The sequence below is a fragment of the Rhinolophus sinicus genome, chromosome X (genome assembly GCF_036562045.2).
Source record: "Rhinolophus sinicus isolate RSC01 chromosome X, ASM3656204v1, whole genome shotgun sequence".
Taxonomy (NCBI): domain Eukaryota; kingdom Metazoa; phylum Chordata; class Mammalia; order Chiroptera; family Rhinolophidae; genus Rhinolophus; species Rhinolophus sinicus.
Window position 1 is genome coordinate 79,316,674 of NC_133768.1, and position 21,149 is coordinate 79,337,822.

Genomic DNA, 21,149 nt, shown 5'->3' on the forward strand with positions numbered 1-21,149 from the left:
ATAGATAACATATAGTTGAGTCTTAGTTTTTTTATCCACTCTCAAATTGTCTGCTTTTTTTTAGATTGTTTAATTCAGTCATGTTTTATTTCATTATTCATATGATTGGATTTATGAGTGCCATTTTACTTTTTTTTCTATGACTCATGTCCTTTTGTCCTTCTTTTCCTCTTTACTGCCTTCATTTGTAAGTGAATATTTTTAATGTACCATTTGAATTACTTTAATAATGGTTCACTAACACACAATGTGATATATAATGTATTACAGAATTGTACACCCGAAATCTATGTAATTTTACTAACAATTGTCACCCAAATAAACTTTAAAAAAATTTATTTTCTTAGTAGTTACACTAGGCCTTTCAGCGTACATATCTACTTCAGATTGATACTAACTGAAATGTCAGTGAAATATAGAAATGTTACTCCTATATAGCTCTATTTTCTACCTTTTTGTATTATGTTTGCTCACTAGCAAAATATACATTTTTTTCACAGCATCCCTAGAATTGAACTTCCTCAGTCTCTACTCCGAATAAGATCAATCCATTTAGGGAGAGCTACAGAGCTCTCTGTTCTTATGGCCTCTCTCCCAATGCAGAACCACTGTACTACTGCTTTAAAGATGGGGTAAGAACTCTTATTCTTACAGTGCTACCCCTTACAAGTAAAACTCTGGCCTGGGGGGAACTAAAGGCGGAAAGCATCACTGGTCTTCTTGGTTTGTCCCTCCCAGCATGGAACCTCTGCCCTACAAAGGACCTGGGATAGAGATTATTGTAGGCCAGTATTCTCAGCTTCCTGTTCCTGCGGTAGACTTTCTGTCCTATGAATGGGAACGGGGTGGAGGAAGGGAGCCTCAGATCTCTGTTGTCTGGAATCACTGAACTGGGAAGGATGAGGAATGCTAGTGGCCAATCCCTCCTGGAGAGAAATCAGTCTTATTGCGATGTGGAAAAAGAGGAGTCTTATGTTATTAGCTACACCCCCCTGGAATAGTTTCCATTGCACTGAACTGGGAAAAGGTGGGAGAACATTTCATGGCTCAAATCCCACAGACTAGCTGATCTTACAAGATTTACTATATTTTCTGGGATAAATGTTACTTTATTTGCTGTAGGCTTTTAGGGCAATTTCCACATAGTTTAGATATTTATTTTTTTTAAATAAATTTCACCAGTTACGGTTGTTTTGCTGACCATGAGGGACAATGAAGCTCCTCATACCACCATTCTTAAAGTACATTTTCAAATAACTTTATTTTCGAGTGAATGAACCTGGAACTGTTGAGCAATGGAAATAATAATGAATTCCTATAATAGTTCTGACACTTTAGACGTATTATGTAACCTAAGTTTTTCCCTTTTTTCATTTATAATATAGGCACTTTATATGTCTCTCAGATTGTGATGAGGATTGAAAGATTATTGAAATAGTGTTATATAAAGCATCTAGCATTGAAGTTGACTCATAGTAGACACTCAATAAACATTACCCCTCTCCCCTTCAAGACTGTCTCCCTTCGAGGCTGGATAGCTGTATCTTTAGTGACTATCACAGTGTCTGGCATATGGTACGTGTGCAATAAATATTGAACTGGATTGAAGGATGGATGAATGGATAGATGGGTGGATGGTGAATGATTTCTAAGGTTCTACTAATTGATTTACCAATGTAAAAAACCAAAGGGTAATGTTCAAAATGTTTTAATGGTATAGCCTAAGCAGATTAATCAGAACTGATGCTAGCTATCAGGAGTAACTACATAATTAACAGAGCACAGTGAGGAATGAAATATAAGGCTCCTTCCTCAAAAATTAAGAATTTCAAGATAGTTACAGGAGATCACTAAATGATTTTTGAGGCCCTTCCTCTTATTCAAGGATAAGGCACTGTGTAATTGCACAGGACATACCCGTGAAGGAATTTTCACTGTTTTTCTAGAGTAGAATCTTGGGGGAAACCTGCTGTGAAAAGTATTATTCCTTAGTTGCTGGGAGGTCCTAGAGGAGTGGGTTCAAAGTGAAGGCCTAGGGCATCCCTAGGTAACAGAAGACAGATGGATAAGAGAGGCACTGTGACTTAGGGCACTGCCTGTGTACCAAGTATCTGAGAAACATTCAATACTTTAAAACTCTATTATAAGGCAAAAATAAAAAATAAGAGTTCAGAAAATTTAATTTCAGAAAATTTGAGGCCACATTATTGAAAGGTTAATAGACCTAAACAGCTAGCAAACCAGTTCTATAGGTCCTTTTGCAAAGTCCAAATCTGTTCAGATTTGATACCACTTGGTTGTCATATCTGCTTATTGGGACAATTTTCTCAATGCAGAACCAGCTCAAACTGGTCCTTATCCTGCTTCTAACAAGACCGGGAACCAAAGTTTAAACCTTGGGTATACCACTTATAAGTAACACTTGCAAACAGCACTCACAGGTAACACCTATGAACCCTTAACTGTTTCCCCCACTTGAAACCAAAGGACCAGGAACATGACCAGAACCTGAATGCCAGAACCCTTTCAAAAGCAAAGGTTCCATTGTCTAGGACAGGGGTGTCAAAATTGCGGCCCGCAGGCCAACTGCGGTCCGCAATCCATTGTTAATAGGCCCGCAGCAAATCCCAAAAATATATTTAGTTTACTTAAACCAGGTGAGGCAATTCGTACTTCACTTCAAGTGAGTGGCCCGAATATTTGTGTATTTTACCGCATATGGCCCTTGGTAAAAAACATTGAAAAAAGTTTGGACACCCCTGGTCTAGGAAGATCTGGTGCTTAAGCTCCTTAAATATTGCCCCAAACCCTGGATCAGAGAGACAGATTTGAGCCTTAGATCCTGCCTCCTGGCTGGTCAACCTCACAATAAAAATTTTTGTTCTCAAAAGCCAATGCCATAGCATTGGCTTCTATGCGCATTGGGCAGTGAGTCCTTGCTAGGTAACACTTCTGGTAGGGACTTCTAGGTTTATTGCAGGGATTCCAGAAGTCCATTAATCAGTAGAGATTGTTATGCATGTTCCAAACAAGGGAATTGGAATACAAGGTCTCCAAGACCCATTCAGCCTCCGAGGATGGGGTTGCCTGCCATTTCCCTGCCTAGCCTTGACCTCTCCCCTCTACTTTACTCCTTCTTCCCCAACACCCTTCAATATACTAAGAACAACTTTAGCAAGCTCTGGCTTGAGAGCAATTGCCAATCTTTTGTATTTCAATTCATATTAATGTGGGAAATTTAATGTTTAACAAGGATAGATCTACTTAGGGAAATGATGGTGCATCCTAAGATTGATTACAAGTGATAGTAAAGGATTGTGGACCCCAAGAACAATGATTCATTTGATGTTAACCACAAGAATGAATTTTATCTGCTGAGTGTTAAGCACAGCCAGAGGAATGAGTCGTGGGAGACCAAAATTGGTCTATTAGAGTTTATTTGGCATATTTGAGCTGTGGGAGGTCAGGCTAGAAAAGACCATAACCTCTCCGAGCAAAAAGGGGTATGGAGTTTTATAGGAGGGGATAAATGAGGTTGTTCCCCTTTCAATGCTTCAGGGGGTTTTAGTTGCATTGTCTCTAGCAACAAAGGGTTTTGGGGCATGACCAAGCGCTCCGGCTCCACACCCTGGCTCCCAGGCCTCCAGCTGGCCCACCCAGGCCCACCCAGACCCACTGAGCACAAGCCCCTAGGAGACAAAAAAGGTCCAAAGCAAGACAGGATAAGATGGTTTCTACATTCCAGGCAGCTTCTCCAGGCCTAGGGCAAACACAAGGCAGTAGGTACAAGGTATAAATTAAGACAAGATGGCTTTTAAAATAAGAAGGTTCCTGTTCCTGGCCTAAGTATGGCCTAACACTGAGATGGTATTAGACAGAAAGAATAAGGCCGTGGGCAGAGAGGGAAACAAAGAGAAGGAGGAAGTGTGGAGAGACCAGGGAGGGAAGAGATGAAATAATCCTCAAGAAAAAGTGCAGCTATCAGACTGGCCAGAACTAGATTTTGGTGGCCAAGAGCAGATCCAGGGCACCATCTTGCCCTTCAACATGAATTTTAGCTAATTATAATGGATTATAATATTATTAGCATTGTGGTTAGAGAAAATGTCCACCCCGTGTTGCCATGACAGTTGCGACAGAGCCAAATAAGGACAAAAATCCCTCCTCCTGATGGGAAGGAGTGGTCAGCAAGGACCCACCTAGGAACGCCTATAACACCACCCCTAAGTCTTGAATATTTCACACTTTCATTTTTAGTGAAATAAATTCCCAAGTCTCATTGTTCTTTGGGACAGCTGCTCTTCTCTGGGCCTGCCTGCTTTCACCATTTTCAGAGTGTACTATCCTTTTAATAAATCTGCTGCTACTTGCTTGGTTTATTCCGTGTGTCTTTGAATTCTTTTCTGTGGCAGACACAAAGAACGTATTTTCTGGCAACAATGTTATTCCCCATAGTCAACCAAGGGCCCAAATTTTATGAATAATCAGAGTCTAGAAGCCATTTGCTGACAGGAGCTCCTCACTTACTCTGTATATCAGGAAGAACCTCAGATTGAACCCAGCTTCCCACACTGTGCCCTCCTTATTTATTATCACTGCAGGGAAGTCCTGTTTCCTCTTTCTACTAAGAGACTGAGACCTGCTCTATCCAATCAGAACTACACAAATTGTATCCTCATTTGCATCTATACCGACCAATCAGAACTACACAATTTGGAAACCTCATTTGCTTAAAAATGGGAACTTGCTCTATAAAAGATGGCTTCCCCCTTTGTCTCAGGGGAGCACAATTTAGGTTGCTACCTGAATCTGTGTCTCTCAAGCTACAGCTTTTTTTGCTCAAATAAATGTTTTATTCTTTATTACAATCTAAAATTAATTTTGGTTTACAGTATTCTAGTTTGCACTGGACGAGGAGCAGAATTTGCCACCTCAAAAGATGCTTCTTTAGCATAAGGCTGATTATTTTAAAGAATTAGCAGACATAGGGAAAGCTCTGAAATCTGAGTAGACAGTTGTCCTTTTGCAAGAGAAATTTACATTTATAAGGGAAATTTCCACTTGTAAGAGTGTCTCCCTCTCTGCACCATGAAGAGGAAGATGACTAAATCTCTAGAGATTCTTATCAATGGAAAAGACACTGACTAACCTCTGAATAACAACCATACTCTTGTTTACTGTGCTTTTTCTGGTAACTTCCCATAATTGGCCTGCCACTATGCCCAACATCTCCTTTTGTCTTTAGCTGGAGATGGTATTTAAGCTGGTGGCTTGGGCCATTTTGGAGACTCATTCAGTTTTTCTGAGTCTCTCCCATGTATACAGGAGGTATACATATTATAAAATTTCTGTTTGCTTTTCTCCTGTTAATATGTCTTTTATTACAGGGAGGGTTTCTTGTCTCAGCCAAGAACCTAGAATAGTAGAGAAAAAATTATTTTTTCCTCCCCTACACACCAAAGTTTTAGCTGTTTTTCCCCTCTTAGTGACAATGACAGTCAAAGCTGGAGTTACCCACCCATAGACTTGCTTCTCCATTATATTATTTTAGTCCTTTCCATTCTAAAATAGGGCTATACAGTCAGTTCTCACTAAATGTCATTAATAGGTTCTTTGAAAGTGTGATTTAAGTAAAATGACATAAGGAAACCAATTTTACCATAGATTAATTGATATGAACAAGAGTTAAGTTCCACGGCATATTGCTGGTAACAAAAACATCACCAAACTTCTAAAGACCCACAACAGTTCTAATATTAAATATTGAAATAGATGAGAACTATATATGCATAGTTTTCATGAAAGATTAATTTAAAAAGCATTATTTTCCAACCTGGTTTTTCCAGTTCAAAGTTGTGGGTGATCAAAGCCTGTACCAGCAGCTCAGAGCATAAGGAGAGAACCTGTTCTGGACAGGACACCCTTCCATTGCAGGGCCATTCACACACACACTTACTCGCTCAGACTGAGACAATTTAGACACGTCAGTCAATTCACCTAATGTGCACATCTGTGGAATGTGGAAGGAAACTGGAGTACATGGAGAAAACCCACACAGACACAGAGAGAACATGCAGACTCCACACAGACAGTAGCAAGAAGTGGAAAACAATTTTTTTGTCATTAAGTTTATAATGAAAACACATTATTCTAGGACCTGCTGTATATCTGCTTCTAATTTAATTTGCAAATGAATCACCTGGGGACATTATTAAAATGCAGATTGTTAATTGAGTAGGTCTGGGTTGGGGGGTTCTGAGCTTCTCCATTTCTAATAGGCCTCCAGTTAATGCTCACTCTATAGATGTGTGAACCAGAATAGAACCACTCTGAATAATATTAAACAGAAATTCGTCCAAATTAAAACTTGGCTCTTGGTTTTAATCAGTATGTCATTCATTATGTCCTAAATTTTAAAGCAACTGTCTACCCCTAGGTTGCCACATTGTCTCCTAGAAGTCAATTGTCAATTAGTCTGAAGGTTGGATGTGCTTTTAAAAATCTTCTTACTGATTTCAGAGACTTGTGTGTTTTGGTCTCTGAACTGAAAAAAACAAATCACATCATCAAAATATAGGAAATGTTGCCTGCCAACTAGTATAGGAAACTCCCAAATTTTTATTGTGTGGTTTGTAACATCCGCAATTTTCAAATATGATTTCTAGTCATTTCATTATTTTCAGCCTTTTAGGCACTGCATTCCTCCCACTTCTTTCATTAAATGTGAAGCACACTTTTTTACTATGAATGTATCTAAAACTTCCTATTAATCCTCTCTACAGGTTATTTTAAAAGTCAAACAGCCTATTCATGGTGAATACTTTCATCACAAATACATTTTTTTTAAGTTAGACTCTCACTTTCCAAGATTCAACAATATCTCTATGGTTTAGCGCAGTTGAGAAATCACATTGTTTTATTACTACATCACTGAATTAGAATCTGACCCATCCCTTGACTTCTGTATGTGCAGCATGCTCACCATAAATTATGAGGAAGAAACCTGTTAATAGAATCCAGAAAATTTACTACTAGTTGAGGGTTTGAGTACTCTAAAGCCTACTAAAATACAACAATGTTTTTTTAAAATAGGTTTTATTCAGTATTTGGAGGGGAAAAAAATCAGTTTAATAAGACCCATATTTAACATTTGGCCATAAGACAAAATTATTGAGTCAAAAGACTGTCTCTTGATGAGAAAAGACTTCTTTTTCTGTATGAAAAACCTGAAATTAAGAAAAAGCTCCAATCAAATATATGGTGATGGAAGGAGAACTGACTCTGGGTGGTGAACACACAATGGGATTTATAGATGATGTAATACAGAATTGTACACCTGAAATCTGTGTAATTTTACTAACAATTGTCACCCCAGTAAATTTAAAAAATAAATTTTTTTAAAAAAAAGCTCCATTATCAACAAATAGTCATTAATAGCACAAACTATTTCACTTAGATAACTAACTCAGAGGAATAGAAAAAAAGCGTTCAGCAGAGAAATGAAGTGAAATGTTTCATACACCTTCATATTTCTCTTTATCTTCAAAAGACTTGGCATTAAGACATTTTCCTCCAAGTCACAATTCCTCCTTAAAGCCCACCAACCTGTAGTAATCCATCCATCTTCTGAAATTCTATAACATTACTGTGTTTCCCCGAAAATAAGACCTAGCTGGACAATCAGCTCTAATGTGTCTTTTGGAGCAAAAATTAATATAAGGCCCTGTATTGTATTGTATTTGTATTTGTATTTGTATTTGTATTTGTATTTGTATTTGTATTTGTATTTGTATTTGTATTTGTATTTGTATTTGTATTGTATTGTATTGTATTGTATTATTGTATTGTATTGTACTGTACTGTACTGTACTGTACTGTACTGTATTGTATTGTATTGTATTGTATTATTGTATTGTATTGTACTGTACTGTACTGTACTGTACTGTATTGTATTGTATTATATGATACCCAGTCTTATAGTAAAATAAGACCGGGTCTTATATTTATGTTTGCTCCAAAAGACGCATTAGAGCTGATTGTCTGGCTAGGTCTTATTTTCAGGGAAACACAGTTTCTGTACAACTCAAATAACAATTATCTAAAATCAACTCATAATGTAGATTTTATTTTCTGTATGAATTTTATCTCCCCTAACTAGAGTGTGAGCTCTTGGAGAGTAGGGACCATGGTTTTTAATTTTTGTGATCTTCTGTCTGTGGCACACTAGTAATATATTTCAGCTTATATCCATTCTAAGTCACTCTATCCTTTTCCCCAATCCTGCTTTTTCCTGTAACTCTTTCCTTATATTTTTCCCTAATCTAAAGGTAGTGTTTCATGTTCTAAAGCTTTATTCTTTTACTTCAACAAAAGTAACTCCACCCCAAAATGTAGATTTTTAGGGTTAATTTTTAAACTGCTATATTTTTTTAAGACATCAATATCCATACAACATCAATTATATACCCACAGTGTGCAGGCAAAATTATAAAATGTAGGTCCATCAGTCCTAAATGCAGAACTTTTTTGTTATCTACTGTCTTAAGTTAAACACTATAATATTATACAGCTTACCATTTTCAGTAAAGCCTTTTGATTATACAAAAGCAGACAAGTTATTAACAAAACAAATAATGACACAAAAGCAAATGGTATCAAGAAAAATAACAAGGTTTCCTTCCGAATGTCACCTAGGTGAAAAAAAATATGAAAAGGGGAAAGATTAGATGTTTACAATTATTTTTTAAACTGAATTATTTTATAAATAATCTAGTAAGTGGTGACGAACTGAGTTTAACTCAGAAACATCTGCCATTTTTTGCCAATGCATAGATACCACAGTTCTACCACAATGCATAGAACTACCTTACTGAACTGTGACATCTCTTCATTTCACTGAGAAAAATAATGCCCCAAAGCCCAATTCTTATTTTCTGCTTTGATTAAAATTTGACCTTGTGAATTTTTCATAGGAACAAATGACAAAACATTAACCAAGTGATTAGATAAACATATCTTGTATATTTCTTAACTGTCATTAAGTCAAATGTTTATATTACATAATGCTGTAGTGAGCAAGAGATGGTCTTCAATAAAAGTCCCTGTGTAAATAATGGAATTAGTCTTTAAAAGTCATGTTTTGAAAGTTGTCTCATCTCACATTTTAGTGACTAAAGAGGTGAGGTTTTTCTCTTCTTTCAGGGATTAAGTTTTAATAGTTCTGCATAGCAAGAAATAAGCAATCACTAGACAAACTTAAAAAATAGACAAAGCCTGTCCTTCCAAAACTAGTATCTCTCACTTGTTTTGAAGTAATACTACAGAGCATCTTGAATCCTAGGCCCATACGTACACTTAAACCTATCCCCAACCCCACCTTTTGCTTTGTGTTAGTCCCTTAGGGTCTTATTTTCTACTAAGTCAAAATTTTGTGGTCAGTTCAGTTAAGATTTGCAAGAATATAATCCAGAGAAATGACTAATAATTTAAATCTTTGGCATGCAAAATTAACAGTAAGAAAGCAGACTTCTTTCCTGAGGTTCCAGTTGCTTTCCCTATACATAAAGTCAATTATGAAGAAGACATATTTTTATTTCCAAAAAGAAAAATATCGCCCTATTTTTCTAAACCTTGAAACATCCAATAATAAATATCTTAAAGAACTAAGAACACACACATCTCAGGAAATTATTTGTTCCTAATCTCAAAGTTATTAAAATTTTATCAAGAGGTACCCATCAGGGAAAAAGAAATCTCAATCATCAATATCATGTTAACACTATATGTAAACTACATAAAAAGATGTACAAGGTATGATCAAACAATACGGTGAATGTTTCAATTTAAAAAAATTATTAGAATAAAAGACACATTGCCATTAATCCCCCTCAAAATACTCCCCCTCGCTTTGAACACACTTATCCCACCATTCTTGCCACTTTCTGAAGCAGTTCTGGAAGTCCTCTTTCGTGAATGTCTTTAGTTGTGCTGTCACTGCTGCCTCAATGTCCTGAATCAATTAAAAACATTTAACTTTCACAGTTATTTTGACTTTGGGGAAGAGCCAGAAGTCACACGGTGTCAGATCCGGTGAATAAGGTGGATGAGGACACACCATAATGTTTTTATTTGACAGAAATTGCCGTACCAGAAGCGATGCGTGATATGGAGACTTTCCGTTGCGATCACAAAATATGGTAGATGCTGTTGCCGAGTGCCATCCCATGGAAAGGCAGGGATCTTCAATAGGGAATCAGCGCGTCGAAACTTAGTAACAGTGTGTGACAAGTTTCAAGTTGTTGGGTGCAGTCAGTTTGGTGTGAGCTAAGGTTGAGAGAAAGTGTGTTTTAAAGTGTGCCATAAATCATGGACCATGAACAGTGCTTTAACATGAAATGGGCAAACGGTTTCATTCTCCATCATGGCAATGCTCCATGTCACACATCACTTCTGGTATAAGGCAATTTTTGTCAAATAAAAACATTACGGTGTGTCCTCATCCACCTTATTCACCAGATTTGGCACCATGTGACTTCTGGCTCTTCCCCAAAGTCAAAGTGATTCAGGACATCGAGGTAGCCATGACAGCACAACTAAAGACACTCACGAAAGAGGACTTCCAGAGCTGCTTCAGAAAGTGGCAAGAACCATGGGTTAAGTGTGTTCAAAGTGAGGGGGATTAATGTGCCTTTTACTGTAATAATTTTTTTATTTATTTAAACATTCACCGCATGTTTTGGTCATATCTCGTGTATCTTGAGGATGTGGCTAACAACTCACCGTATCCACTTTAAACTATGCATTGACAAATGACAAGATATAATTCAGGACATGAGTTGTCAGATTTCTAACAGCAGTGGTAAAATGAAAAACGTAGAAACAATAAGTGTTCATTCTGATTCCATATATCTCTTGGTTAATTGAGTTCTCCCTCTGCCTATTTTTTCTGCATAGCCTTTAGTGAGTACATTATATATTTGGCTTCTTTGTTTATTATCTATCTTTACTCAACTTGGGAATAAAATATAAATTTTGTGAGGATATGGGTTGTTTTACTGCTATATCTCCCATGCCTTAAAAAGTCTGATATATAGTAAGTGCTTAATAAATACTTGATGAGTGAAAGAAAACAATGATACCACATAGAGAGATAATAGTAAAATAGTAACTCTATTACAATGGAACAGCATGAAAGATGAATGAATGATAGAAATGCCATTATCTGTCTGTATCTGTATCTGTATATGTATATACATATCTATATACCTAAAAGAGCAATGCTGAGTTAATTGACTTCAATTTCAAACAATTATTCATCATTTCTATCGATAAAGCTAGTATATTGTGAAGCATAATAATATTTTGCCTCACTGTCAAGGCTTTTTAGTAATTTATGTTTCTATTTAAATATGTCTTTTATCATAAGTCATTTTAAATCAGTGTTGGAAGTGAATGGAATGAAAAATGCGTCATAAAATATACATTTTACTAATGATGACATATATATTAGAAACATATTCATTAGGAACAGTACTAGACACTCGAAAACAAGTTTATGCTGACCGATCCTTGCTTTAAGATTTCTGCTCAACTGGTGCAGCCACTATGGAAGGCAGTGTGGAGGTTCCTCAAAAAATTACGAGTAGAATTACCGTATGACCAGCAATCCCTCTCCTGTGTATCTACCCAAAAAATCTGAAAACATTTATCCATAAAGACACGTGTGCTCCAATGTTCATTGCAGCTTTATTTGCGGTGGCCGGGACATGGAAACAACCAAAATGTCCTTCGATAGATAAATGGATAAAGAAGTTGTGGTATATATACACAATGGAATACTATTCGGCAGTTAGAAAAGATGAAATAGGACCATTTGTGACAACATGGATGGATCTTGAGATTATAATGCTAAGCGAAATAAGCCAGACAAAAAAAGCAGAGAACCATATGATTTCACTGATATGTGGTATATAAACCAAAAACAAAAAAAGAACAAGACAAACAAGTGAGAAACAAAAACTCATAGACACAGACAATAGTTTAGTGGTTGCCAGAGGGTAAGGAGGGAGAGGGGTGGTAGATGAGGGTAGATGGTGATGGAAGGAGAATTGACTGGGTGGTGAACACACAATGGGATTTATAGATGATGTAATACAGAATTGTACACCTGAAATCTATGTAACTTTACTAACAATTGTCACCCCAATAAACTTTAATTAAAAAAAAAAGATTTCTTCTCGCTTAAAAATTAAAAGCATAAGAAAATATTGTTAAAATGGGCTCCCCCAAAAAAGAACTAGCATGTGCTCTTTACTGAAAGAAAAACAAGAATATTGATAATAGAACTATAACACGACTTTTAGTTAATCTAGTTTAACTACGCCTAGATAAAACTGAATGTTAGTTTCTCCATAAATCTATGTTCGACTGAGGTACTTACTAATTTATCTTCTCTGATTTTAGACTATATGAAAGAGCACTGTGATTTCCATAATTATTATACAAAATACACTGGAAGAAAATTAATTTTGCTAACAAATAGCTCCAGTTGTTTAGTTACTGTTCTTTTACCTCATACCTTTCCAGCATTGTTTATCACTCCACTCACTCCAAATTCCATCATCTGAGCAATAAATATTCACTTTGTTTCTCACTAAAAAGCATAATTGTTGGCTTTTATTTGATGTTCTTGTGATGTACATTTCATTTTCAAAAGTGGTAGTCTGAAAGCCAAGGAAAAAATAAGATGGTATTATTTGATCTAATTGCAGCTAGACCAATCCCATTTTGTTAGTCTCTTTCAAAGTGGGTTTTGTTACATAAAATATATGCATCAAATGACTAAAAAGATATATACCAAAACCCTAATAATGATTATCTCTCTGTATAGTGAGTTACTTTTCTCTTTTCATTTTTTCTTCCCTTATCTATATTTTTAAAATTTTCCATAGTGATAATGGATCACTTGTAATAAAGCACATGTGTGACAGGACAAAATTCCTAAGTAGATTTAGTGTTTATGACAGCCAGTATTTGGATTAGTGTCAAATTTCCCAGATTCCATGAACTGTAAAATGTTACATACACTGAGTTAGCAGAAAGAGCCATCATGTAAATGTTGCTTCTATGGAAACTAGAAATCATACTCATATACATAAATCTTTGTTTTTCCCTATTCTTATTTTGATTAATTGCCCTAAGATCTGTGCAGCAGTGCTCAGGGGTTGGCATGAAACTACCCTTTCAGATATGAAAATACAACAAGGCTGGATGATCTCAAAGGAAAAAAAAAATCACTGAAGCGATTACTTCAATTCTACATTTCAGGGAGCTGAAGGGTGTTTCTCATCCAAAGCAACAGTTTTTCTTTTGTTGTAACTTTTCTTGGAAATCAGCATAGTGTAATATAGATTAAAGTGGACTGGGAATAAGATCTGGATTCTAGTTCTAGCTGTGTAATTGGACTGTAAGTCAATTCACTTCCTTGGGACTTGTCAATCAATTCAACGCCATTTTCTCATCAGTTTATGAAATGAATTGATTAGAGCTAATGCCTTACCTACTTATCTCCATCACTCTCTGAGTTGGAAACCAATGAATAAAATTAACATATAACAATGTGGGGCTAAAGGCATCACACATTGTTGGTGCTGGGGAATAATTAGTCTTGCAACCATCGCCTACTTTCCCAATTAGCCCTTTTCCCTAATACAAGCCATTCTTGGTTAACCCTGCCACATTCTTACTTTGACCTGATGGTTGTTCCTCAAAAAGTTTTATGTTTATTTGTTTTTTGTTGTGTTCTGAGGCCTCTTCTTAATCCATGTTATGCATGCCCGTGGCAACTTTAATTTATTGACACAATATTAGAAACAAGTTCCTAGATTATCTCCAAGGTCCTACATAGCTTTAAAATCGGTATGATTATGCTTTCCAATGGCAAAAATCTTTCTTTTGTCTACTAGATTATTTGATTTTCTGGAAATTAAACTGAGGTAAACATATCATGTTCTATTTCTCATGTGGCTAGCAATTGATTGATTCTCATGTTTGCTATTTTATTTAAAAAGCTATGTTTATGATTTTGCCAAATAAACGTAATGTTCATACCACCCAGGTACTATCATCTTCTGTGAACGCAATTTCATAAATGAAACACTTCGCTGGAATGGGTCCTGTAGGCATGCTCCATTTCAGGTTAATTTCCTCTGACTTCACAGTAATACTAAGATAGTCTGGTGGCGAAGGTTTAACTGAAAAGCAAAAGGAAATCATTCAACATGGAGGTTACTGAAGTTGAGCAGTAGCCCTTATCAAAAGCTAGGGAAACCTAGTAACACAAGCCTCCAGGACACATCAGGTGGCTCAAGAGTGTCCTCTGTAATGTGAATTAAAATTTGCTTACCAACCAAGTTCAGTTTATTAAGAAACTTGGTTATTTTGGAAACTAATTTTTGTAAGTCACATATTGACAAATATTTAAGCTCAAAAGAAAAGTTAGAAGGTCCAAATCATTACAGTTGTTTCTTCATTTTGCAGTGAAGAGAAGCAGAATAGACCACCCCAAAATGTGCCACTTTGGCATGTGGATTATTTTAAGCTGAAGACAACCAAGACTCAGGAAGAGTTTTCTTTCTTTCTTTTTTCCTTTTCTTTTTTACCTCCCCTTAACTGACTAAAAGAATTTAAATGGAGGGTCTGGTCCAGGAAGAAAGCTATCACCAGAGATTAATACAAAGAGTATGGGCCAGGTGTGGTAGGCTGGAAGGAGTTGGCAGGGCTTGTTTAAATTTCTTCATGTCCCATTGCCTCTGCATGGCATGGCATGGCAACCATTTGTTTACCAAGCATTTGCTCTTCTCATCTTCCTTCCCTTTGAAGTCCCAGACTCCTACTCCCTTGTCCTTAGCTCAGGATGGCATATAAGCCTCAATTGCTTGATTGTCTTTTGTCTTCTCATGTCTATGTGAGGCTCCCATACAGACATAATTAAATTTTCTTCTGTTATCTGTCTTATGTCAATTTAATTATTAGACCAGCCAAAAGAACTCAGAAGGGTAGAGGAAATGTTTTCATCCCCTACAGTAGCATTAGAGACAACTACCACAATAATACCTACTACTATTTTTATTAATAGTTAACACTTATTTAGAGCTTATGATGTGTCAGGCATTGAACCAGGGATGTTACACCATAAATACATTCACATCTCACAATAAATCTATAAGGTGGTCCTTTATTATCTTCATTTTACTGATGAGGAAATTGAAACAGATGTTAAAAGTAACTTGCCCAAAGTTATGCAGCTAGAAAGTAGTAAATCCAAGTTTCAATCGACCCAGGTATGACTGACTCTAGAATCTGTCAGTGTTGTAATTGTTAAAACAGAGAACCCAGACTCAGAAAATATCCAACCATTTGCCTGTTGAGGCCTGGAAGTAAGTGATTCCATAATTACTCTATCACTAACACTAGACAATAATACTGTATAGCAGACCAACTCTTTGAAGCTGGGAAATAGATTGTAAGTTCTAAATGAAAATAACACTTTACCCTTCATTCAATCCCTCATCTTCCATACTTTTATATTTAATAAGAGCTTCCTCATATGCTCTATTGGCCCTCATTTTTCTGGCTTTGCATTTCAGTAGGTACCTCTATATCTCATCTCTATATCTATCTCTGCTCTTTCATATGGTTGTAAATAGCTTAAACTAGAAACATTTTGAAGTTGTTTGTTTACCTCACCTATATTTTGAAGCTGAAAAATGAAATAACTAGGTCTGATAAGCTGGGATTTTGACGATCCATTAACACAGATGTAGAAATCTTTATAGTCTGGTGACTCCAAATAGGGAAACCTGCATCCAATATTTTTTCCATTACCCTTGATATAATCAACACACTGTAATGCATGGTCCAAGTCCTCATACCTGTAAAAAGAAGTTTTGTAAAAATTGTTTTACCAATATCTTCTAGTATCATGGTGTCCAAATTTCAATTATCTTAAGATACCAAGTGAATTAAAAATCATTTAATAACATGCAAATTTATCAAGTACCAACTATGTGCCAGAGCCTATGACAAGTGTTAGAGATATCACAGCAAGGAAGCTTACAATCTGATGGGAGCCTTTACGAATCTGGAATTTACAATCTGATAGGAGCTGTTACGAAATCTCAAAGATAAGGTAAGGTTATGCTAACTCACCAACAGGATTTGTGAATCAAAGAATAAGATTCCTATTAAGAAAACCAGGGATTTATATACATAATTCTGAATAACACTGCCTTTTTTTCCTATTTTGTTATTATTAAAGTACAGTTGGCTCACAATATTATATTACAACAAATGTACAACACAGATGTACAACACAGATTCAACACAGATGTACACAGATGTACAGATGTACAGATTCAACACAGATTGTACACAGATGTACAACACACATTCAACATTTGTATATCTTACAAAGTGATCATCACGATAAGTCTAGTAATCATCCGTCACTGTGAAAAGTTATTACAATATTATTGACTATATTCCCCGTGCTATACACTACATTTCCATGGCTTATTTATTTTATAACTGGAAGTTTGTACCTATTCCCTTTCACCCATTCCCCCAGGACCCTGTCCTCTGGCAACCCTCGTGCACTGTTGGTGAGATTATAAATTGGTGCAGTCACTATGGAAAACAGCGTGGAGGTTCCTCAAAAAATTAAATATAGAACTACCATATGACCCATCAATTCTACTTCTGGGTATTTATACAAAGAAAATGAAAACATTAATTCAAAAAGATATGTGTACCCCTATATTCATTGCAGCATTATTTACAATAGCCAAGATATGGAAGTCACTTAGGTATCTACAGATAGATGAATAAATAAAGAATATGTCATATAGATAGGTAGATAGATATAGATATAGATATAGATATAGATATAGATATAGATATAGATATAGGTATAGATATATACAGAGGGTGCCAAAAAATTGTATACACATTTTAAGAAATGAAAAAACTGTATTAAAATTACATGGATGGTAACAATTTTGAGCACCTCTTGTAATTGCAGAAGTCAAACGTGACTTGTATTTATCTTTTGTTATCAGTATATATTATTACAATTTTAATACAATTTTTTCCTTACTTAAAATATGTATACATTTTTGGCATCCTTTGTATGTGTGTGTACACACACTCACACACACACACACACACAATGGAATATTACTGAGCAACATAAAAGAATGAAATCTTGTCATTTGCAACAAGTATTACTTATACTAAGTGATACTTCCTTTTTTATATTATATTGGAGAACTTATATAGAAAACATATTTAAAAGCAGACACAAAATATTGTTATGTTTATTTCTTTGCCTTGTTACTTTGTTGCTTTCAGTAGTTAAAAAAATGTTATGTTTCATAAAATAAAATAAAATTATCTGAGGACACAATTTATATCGAGATAAACCTCAGATAAGCCAACGGGGGTCAAAAAGAAAAGGAGGAACTATTTGGCAAGTAAATATCTAATTTCTCATTCTCCTAGACAAGAAATGTTGCCATATCATTGAAAGTTAACCTTTTTCCAGTAATAAAGCTAATGGGAATTAGGGGGAATTTCCCTATTGATTTCCAAAGCAACAAATGCCTGGTTTATTTTCCTTAAAGAAAAGCTTGCAATGCAAAATGTAACATTATCTGTAAAAGCAACCAAAATCCTTTCTGAAATAAGGCCAATCTAGCATCTGGTAAGATGCTGGTACACGCATCTGGATTCTACAGAATCCACTTTATGCCAAGTATTTACTTTAGGCAGAGTTTGCAAAATTGTAGTCTCTTGGTTAGTTCAACTGATTAGAGTTTGAGAGACTTGAGTTCTAGGCTTGACTTTATACAGATTTACTTTGTGCCTATGGGAAGCTTTGTGGTACCCTTATTTTCCATTCTCTATAATGTTAATATTTATCCCTCACTACTCTACTAAGATGAGGATAAAGTTATGTTAAACATGAAATGCAGTGCTCAAGAGAGCAGGGACTTTGTCTGATTCACACTTTTGTCCTTTTTATCTAGAACAGTGCTTGGCATTTAATGATTGCTTAATATTTGTTGACTTAATGAACAAAAAGTCAGACCTTAGAAATTGACACATCCAGTTTCAGATGAGAGAGCTGAGGCCCCAAAAAGGGAAATTACTTGCCCAACACCACCAAGTGAAATGGGCATAGCACAGCAGAAGCAGTCAAGAGAAATGTGAGGAACAGTTTATGCCTACCAATCTCTTAAAAATTTCAGAGACTATATATATATATAAATTTAAATGTCATCTGGAAAATAAGTAGTAGTTCAGAGAAAAACTAAACAGAAGAATGATGTGATCAGTAAAGGGTTAAGGAAATTTAATGCTAGATGGGCCTTACAGGATGGGTAAGAGTTGGTGAAAGAGAGAGCCAGAGGGCATTCCAGATAGCAGTGCCCACAAAGGCATAAAAGAGCATAACATTGATGAGAAAAAAAACTAGAGATAAGTCTAAATGGAGTGGAACATTCACAGTGGTGATAATAGAAGGTAATGTTGGAAAGGCAGTAACACAGTGAGGCAGAGACTTGAATGGCAGCCTAGATTTTATCATGGAGAAAATGAGTAGCCACTGGAAGTTTTTGAACAAAAGAGTGACATGTGAATATAGCAGTATAGGAAGATAAATCTGACTACAGTTTGTAGAACAAATGGGAAGGGGAGAGACTGCAAGCAGAGAACATCTTTCGGGAGGCTAGGGCAATCATCCAGATGTGGTATGAGGTGAACTTAAAGTAGAGTTCAATGTTATCACGGAACAATTAAAGAATGAAGAAGACAGGAGATTCAAGATGACTGAAGTTTAAAAGCTTCATTGAGAGCTACCAAAGGAAGGAAAGTCAGAAATAAAAGGATCCAGTTTTAATAGGTACCTGCTTTTAAAAGACAAGAATATAAAATACGCCAAATTTTTCAGGTTATAATTCAACTCCATCTACCTAAGGATACAAATTTAATCTTGTATAGAAACAGTGGTTGCATTCCTTATATCACCCATAGAGTGCCTTCTAGTAGCTACACCCTAAACCTACTTACTCCCATTGAAAACCCCAAATAATTGTAAACAACCTTCATCATAAATGCAACTTTGAAAAATATAATGAATTTAATTAAGTGAAAATACAGTTATGCATACTATGGATTAATTTTGATAGGTAGTTTCCTAATACGAATTCTTATTATAAAATACTTACCAGTAAAACAAGTTGTAATCAGTATCAAAATGGACACCTATGCCAAGTTTCCAAGAGCAGAGTAAATATTGCCAATTGTAATATGTACAATCCATATCCCGAATTTTAGTTTCCAGATTTCCTAAGGAAGGAATGAACTGTGAATGCTTGAAAGGCATGGTGATGAATCATTTGGGAAATCACTATGTAACTTTATTTCATTTCATTTGACCTCTCCATTTCATTTAGAAATCAACACAATCGGGAATATTCCAAAAGGAAGTTGTTGGAAATCACTTCACTGTAAGTGGGGTATGCAAAATCAAAAACCTTTGAGCGTTCATTTACTAGAGTAAGTACTAGTGTAAGCATATGCAAAAGTACTAAATTAATAATTCCACGATGCTCTAAACAGTTGAGCAAATGCTCACATATATATTTATTAATATGACCTCAAAACTGGGAACTATATTAAATGCCTAATAAGATACAGCTACAGATACAAATGTCTCTGCTGATTTAAAGAATTCAAAAAGGCCAGTCACCCACTCCTACAAAGGATTCTATTTTGTGCCACACTCTCAATTGTACCTATAATCTCATGTATAAGAGTTGTAGAATTTATTCCAATATGGATTATTCTGACAGTATTAAATATGAAATGAGAACTTTGTTTTAACCTTGTGGTGATATTGAATAAGTAGCTTCTGACCATGAACTTTGAACTGTAGATCCGTTTGTGCACTGGCCTTGCAAAAGTGTGTGTATCTTTGCTTCAACGCCTTTGTTAAGATCAAACCCGTCTTTGTAACATAGGTTCTTAGTAATGATGGTCTGTTTGATAAAAAAGATGAGACAAAATCAAGTTTAGAAACAGTGATGACATCGTGCGCCACATTAATAAAGTAAGAAGTCATAATACCCCAATATCTAAGAAATTCCTCGGGCTGGCCCAGTGACTCAGGTGGTTGGAGCTCTGTGCTCCTAACGCTGAAGGCTGCCAGTTCAATTCCCACATGGGCCAGTGGGCTCTCAACCACAAGGTTGCCAGTTTGACTCCTCAACTCCCGTAAGGGATGGTGGGCTGTGCCTCCTGCAACTAACAATGGCAACTGGACCTGGAGCTGAACTGCGCCCTCCACAACTAGGATTGGAGAGACAACAGCTTGACTTGGAGAAGGTCCTGGAAGTGCACACAGTTCAATAGAGTCCTGTTCCTCTTCCCCAATAAAATCTTATAAACAAACAAACAAACAAACAAACAAATAAATAAATAAATGTTGTGAAGTTTAAAAAAAAGAAAGAAATTCCTCATGATACAATGTCCCAGATATATTTCTGATAGAACTCACTTCTGTATATTGTATCATTTGATGAGGTCATTTGAATCTTAACACCTCATTCAAAAAAACCCAAAAAATTCTGGAACAGAAAAAAGGCTCTATGGCAGGACTTGAGCCATAACCAACTTGAAATCAAGAGATAATTTTCACATACCATGTGCAAATTACATGACAAATGATTTGTCACCTTTCAAATGCCATATGAATTCCTCAGGAATCATATAAAGTAAAATCTTGGTGGTAACTGGAGAAAGCCGGACAAATTGTGAGCTTCTAGAAGACTAAAATCATGTATCATTTATCCTTGTACTCCTGATACCTAGCAGAGTGCCTAGCACAAAAAGTTGCTCAATAAATGTTTGATTTGAATTGTCCCTTGAAATTACCTAGCTGAATTAGGAAGGTAACTGAATTCTTGTACAACAGAAATCTTTGAATGAACGTGCTTGTTGACTATGTAAATAGTTAATAATTCAATAAATTTTCATTGAGCATTTACTACAATATATGCAAGAAAACATGTTGTGTTCTGTGGGGAAAA

At 35.8% G+C, this 21,149-nt stretch overlaps 1 protein-coding gene across 1 annotated transcript in view; it reads right to left on the reverse strand.

Annotated features, from left to right (window-relative positions):
• Positions 1-7,084: 7,084 nt before the first annotated feature.
• Positions 7,085-21,149, reverse strand: part of IL13RA2 (interleukin 13 receptor subunit alpha 2) — a 69,178-nt gene continuing 55,113 nt past the window's right edge. The window contains exons 4-10 of the mRNA XM_019718095.2: positions 19,946-20,099; positions 19,287-19,407; positions 15,748-15,932; positions 14,110-14,252; positions 12,578-12,722; positions 8,575-8,690; positions 7,085-7,226 (exon numbers count right to left, since the gene is read on the reverse strand). Coding sequence (XP_019573654.1) covers positions 7,176-7,226; positions 8,575-8,690; positions 12,578-12,722; positions 14,110-14,252; positions 15,748-15,932; positions 19,287-19,407; positions 19,946-20,099 — 915 coding nt within the window. The 3' untranslated portion in view covers positions 7,085-7,175. The remainder of the gene's footprint in view (positions 7,227-8,574; positions 8,691-12,577; positions 12,723-14,109; positions 14,253-15,747; positions 15,933-19,286; positions 19,408-19,945; positions 20,100-21,149) is intronic.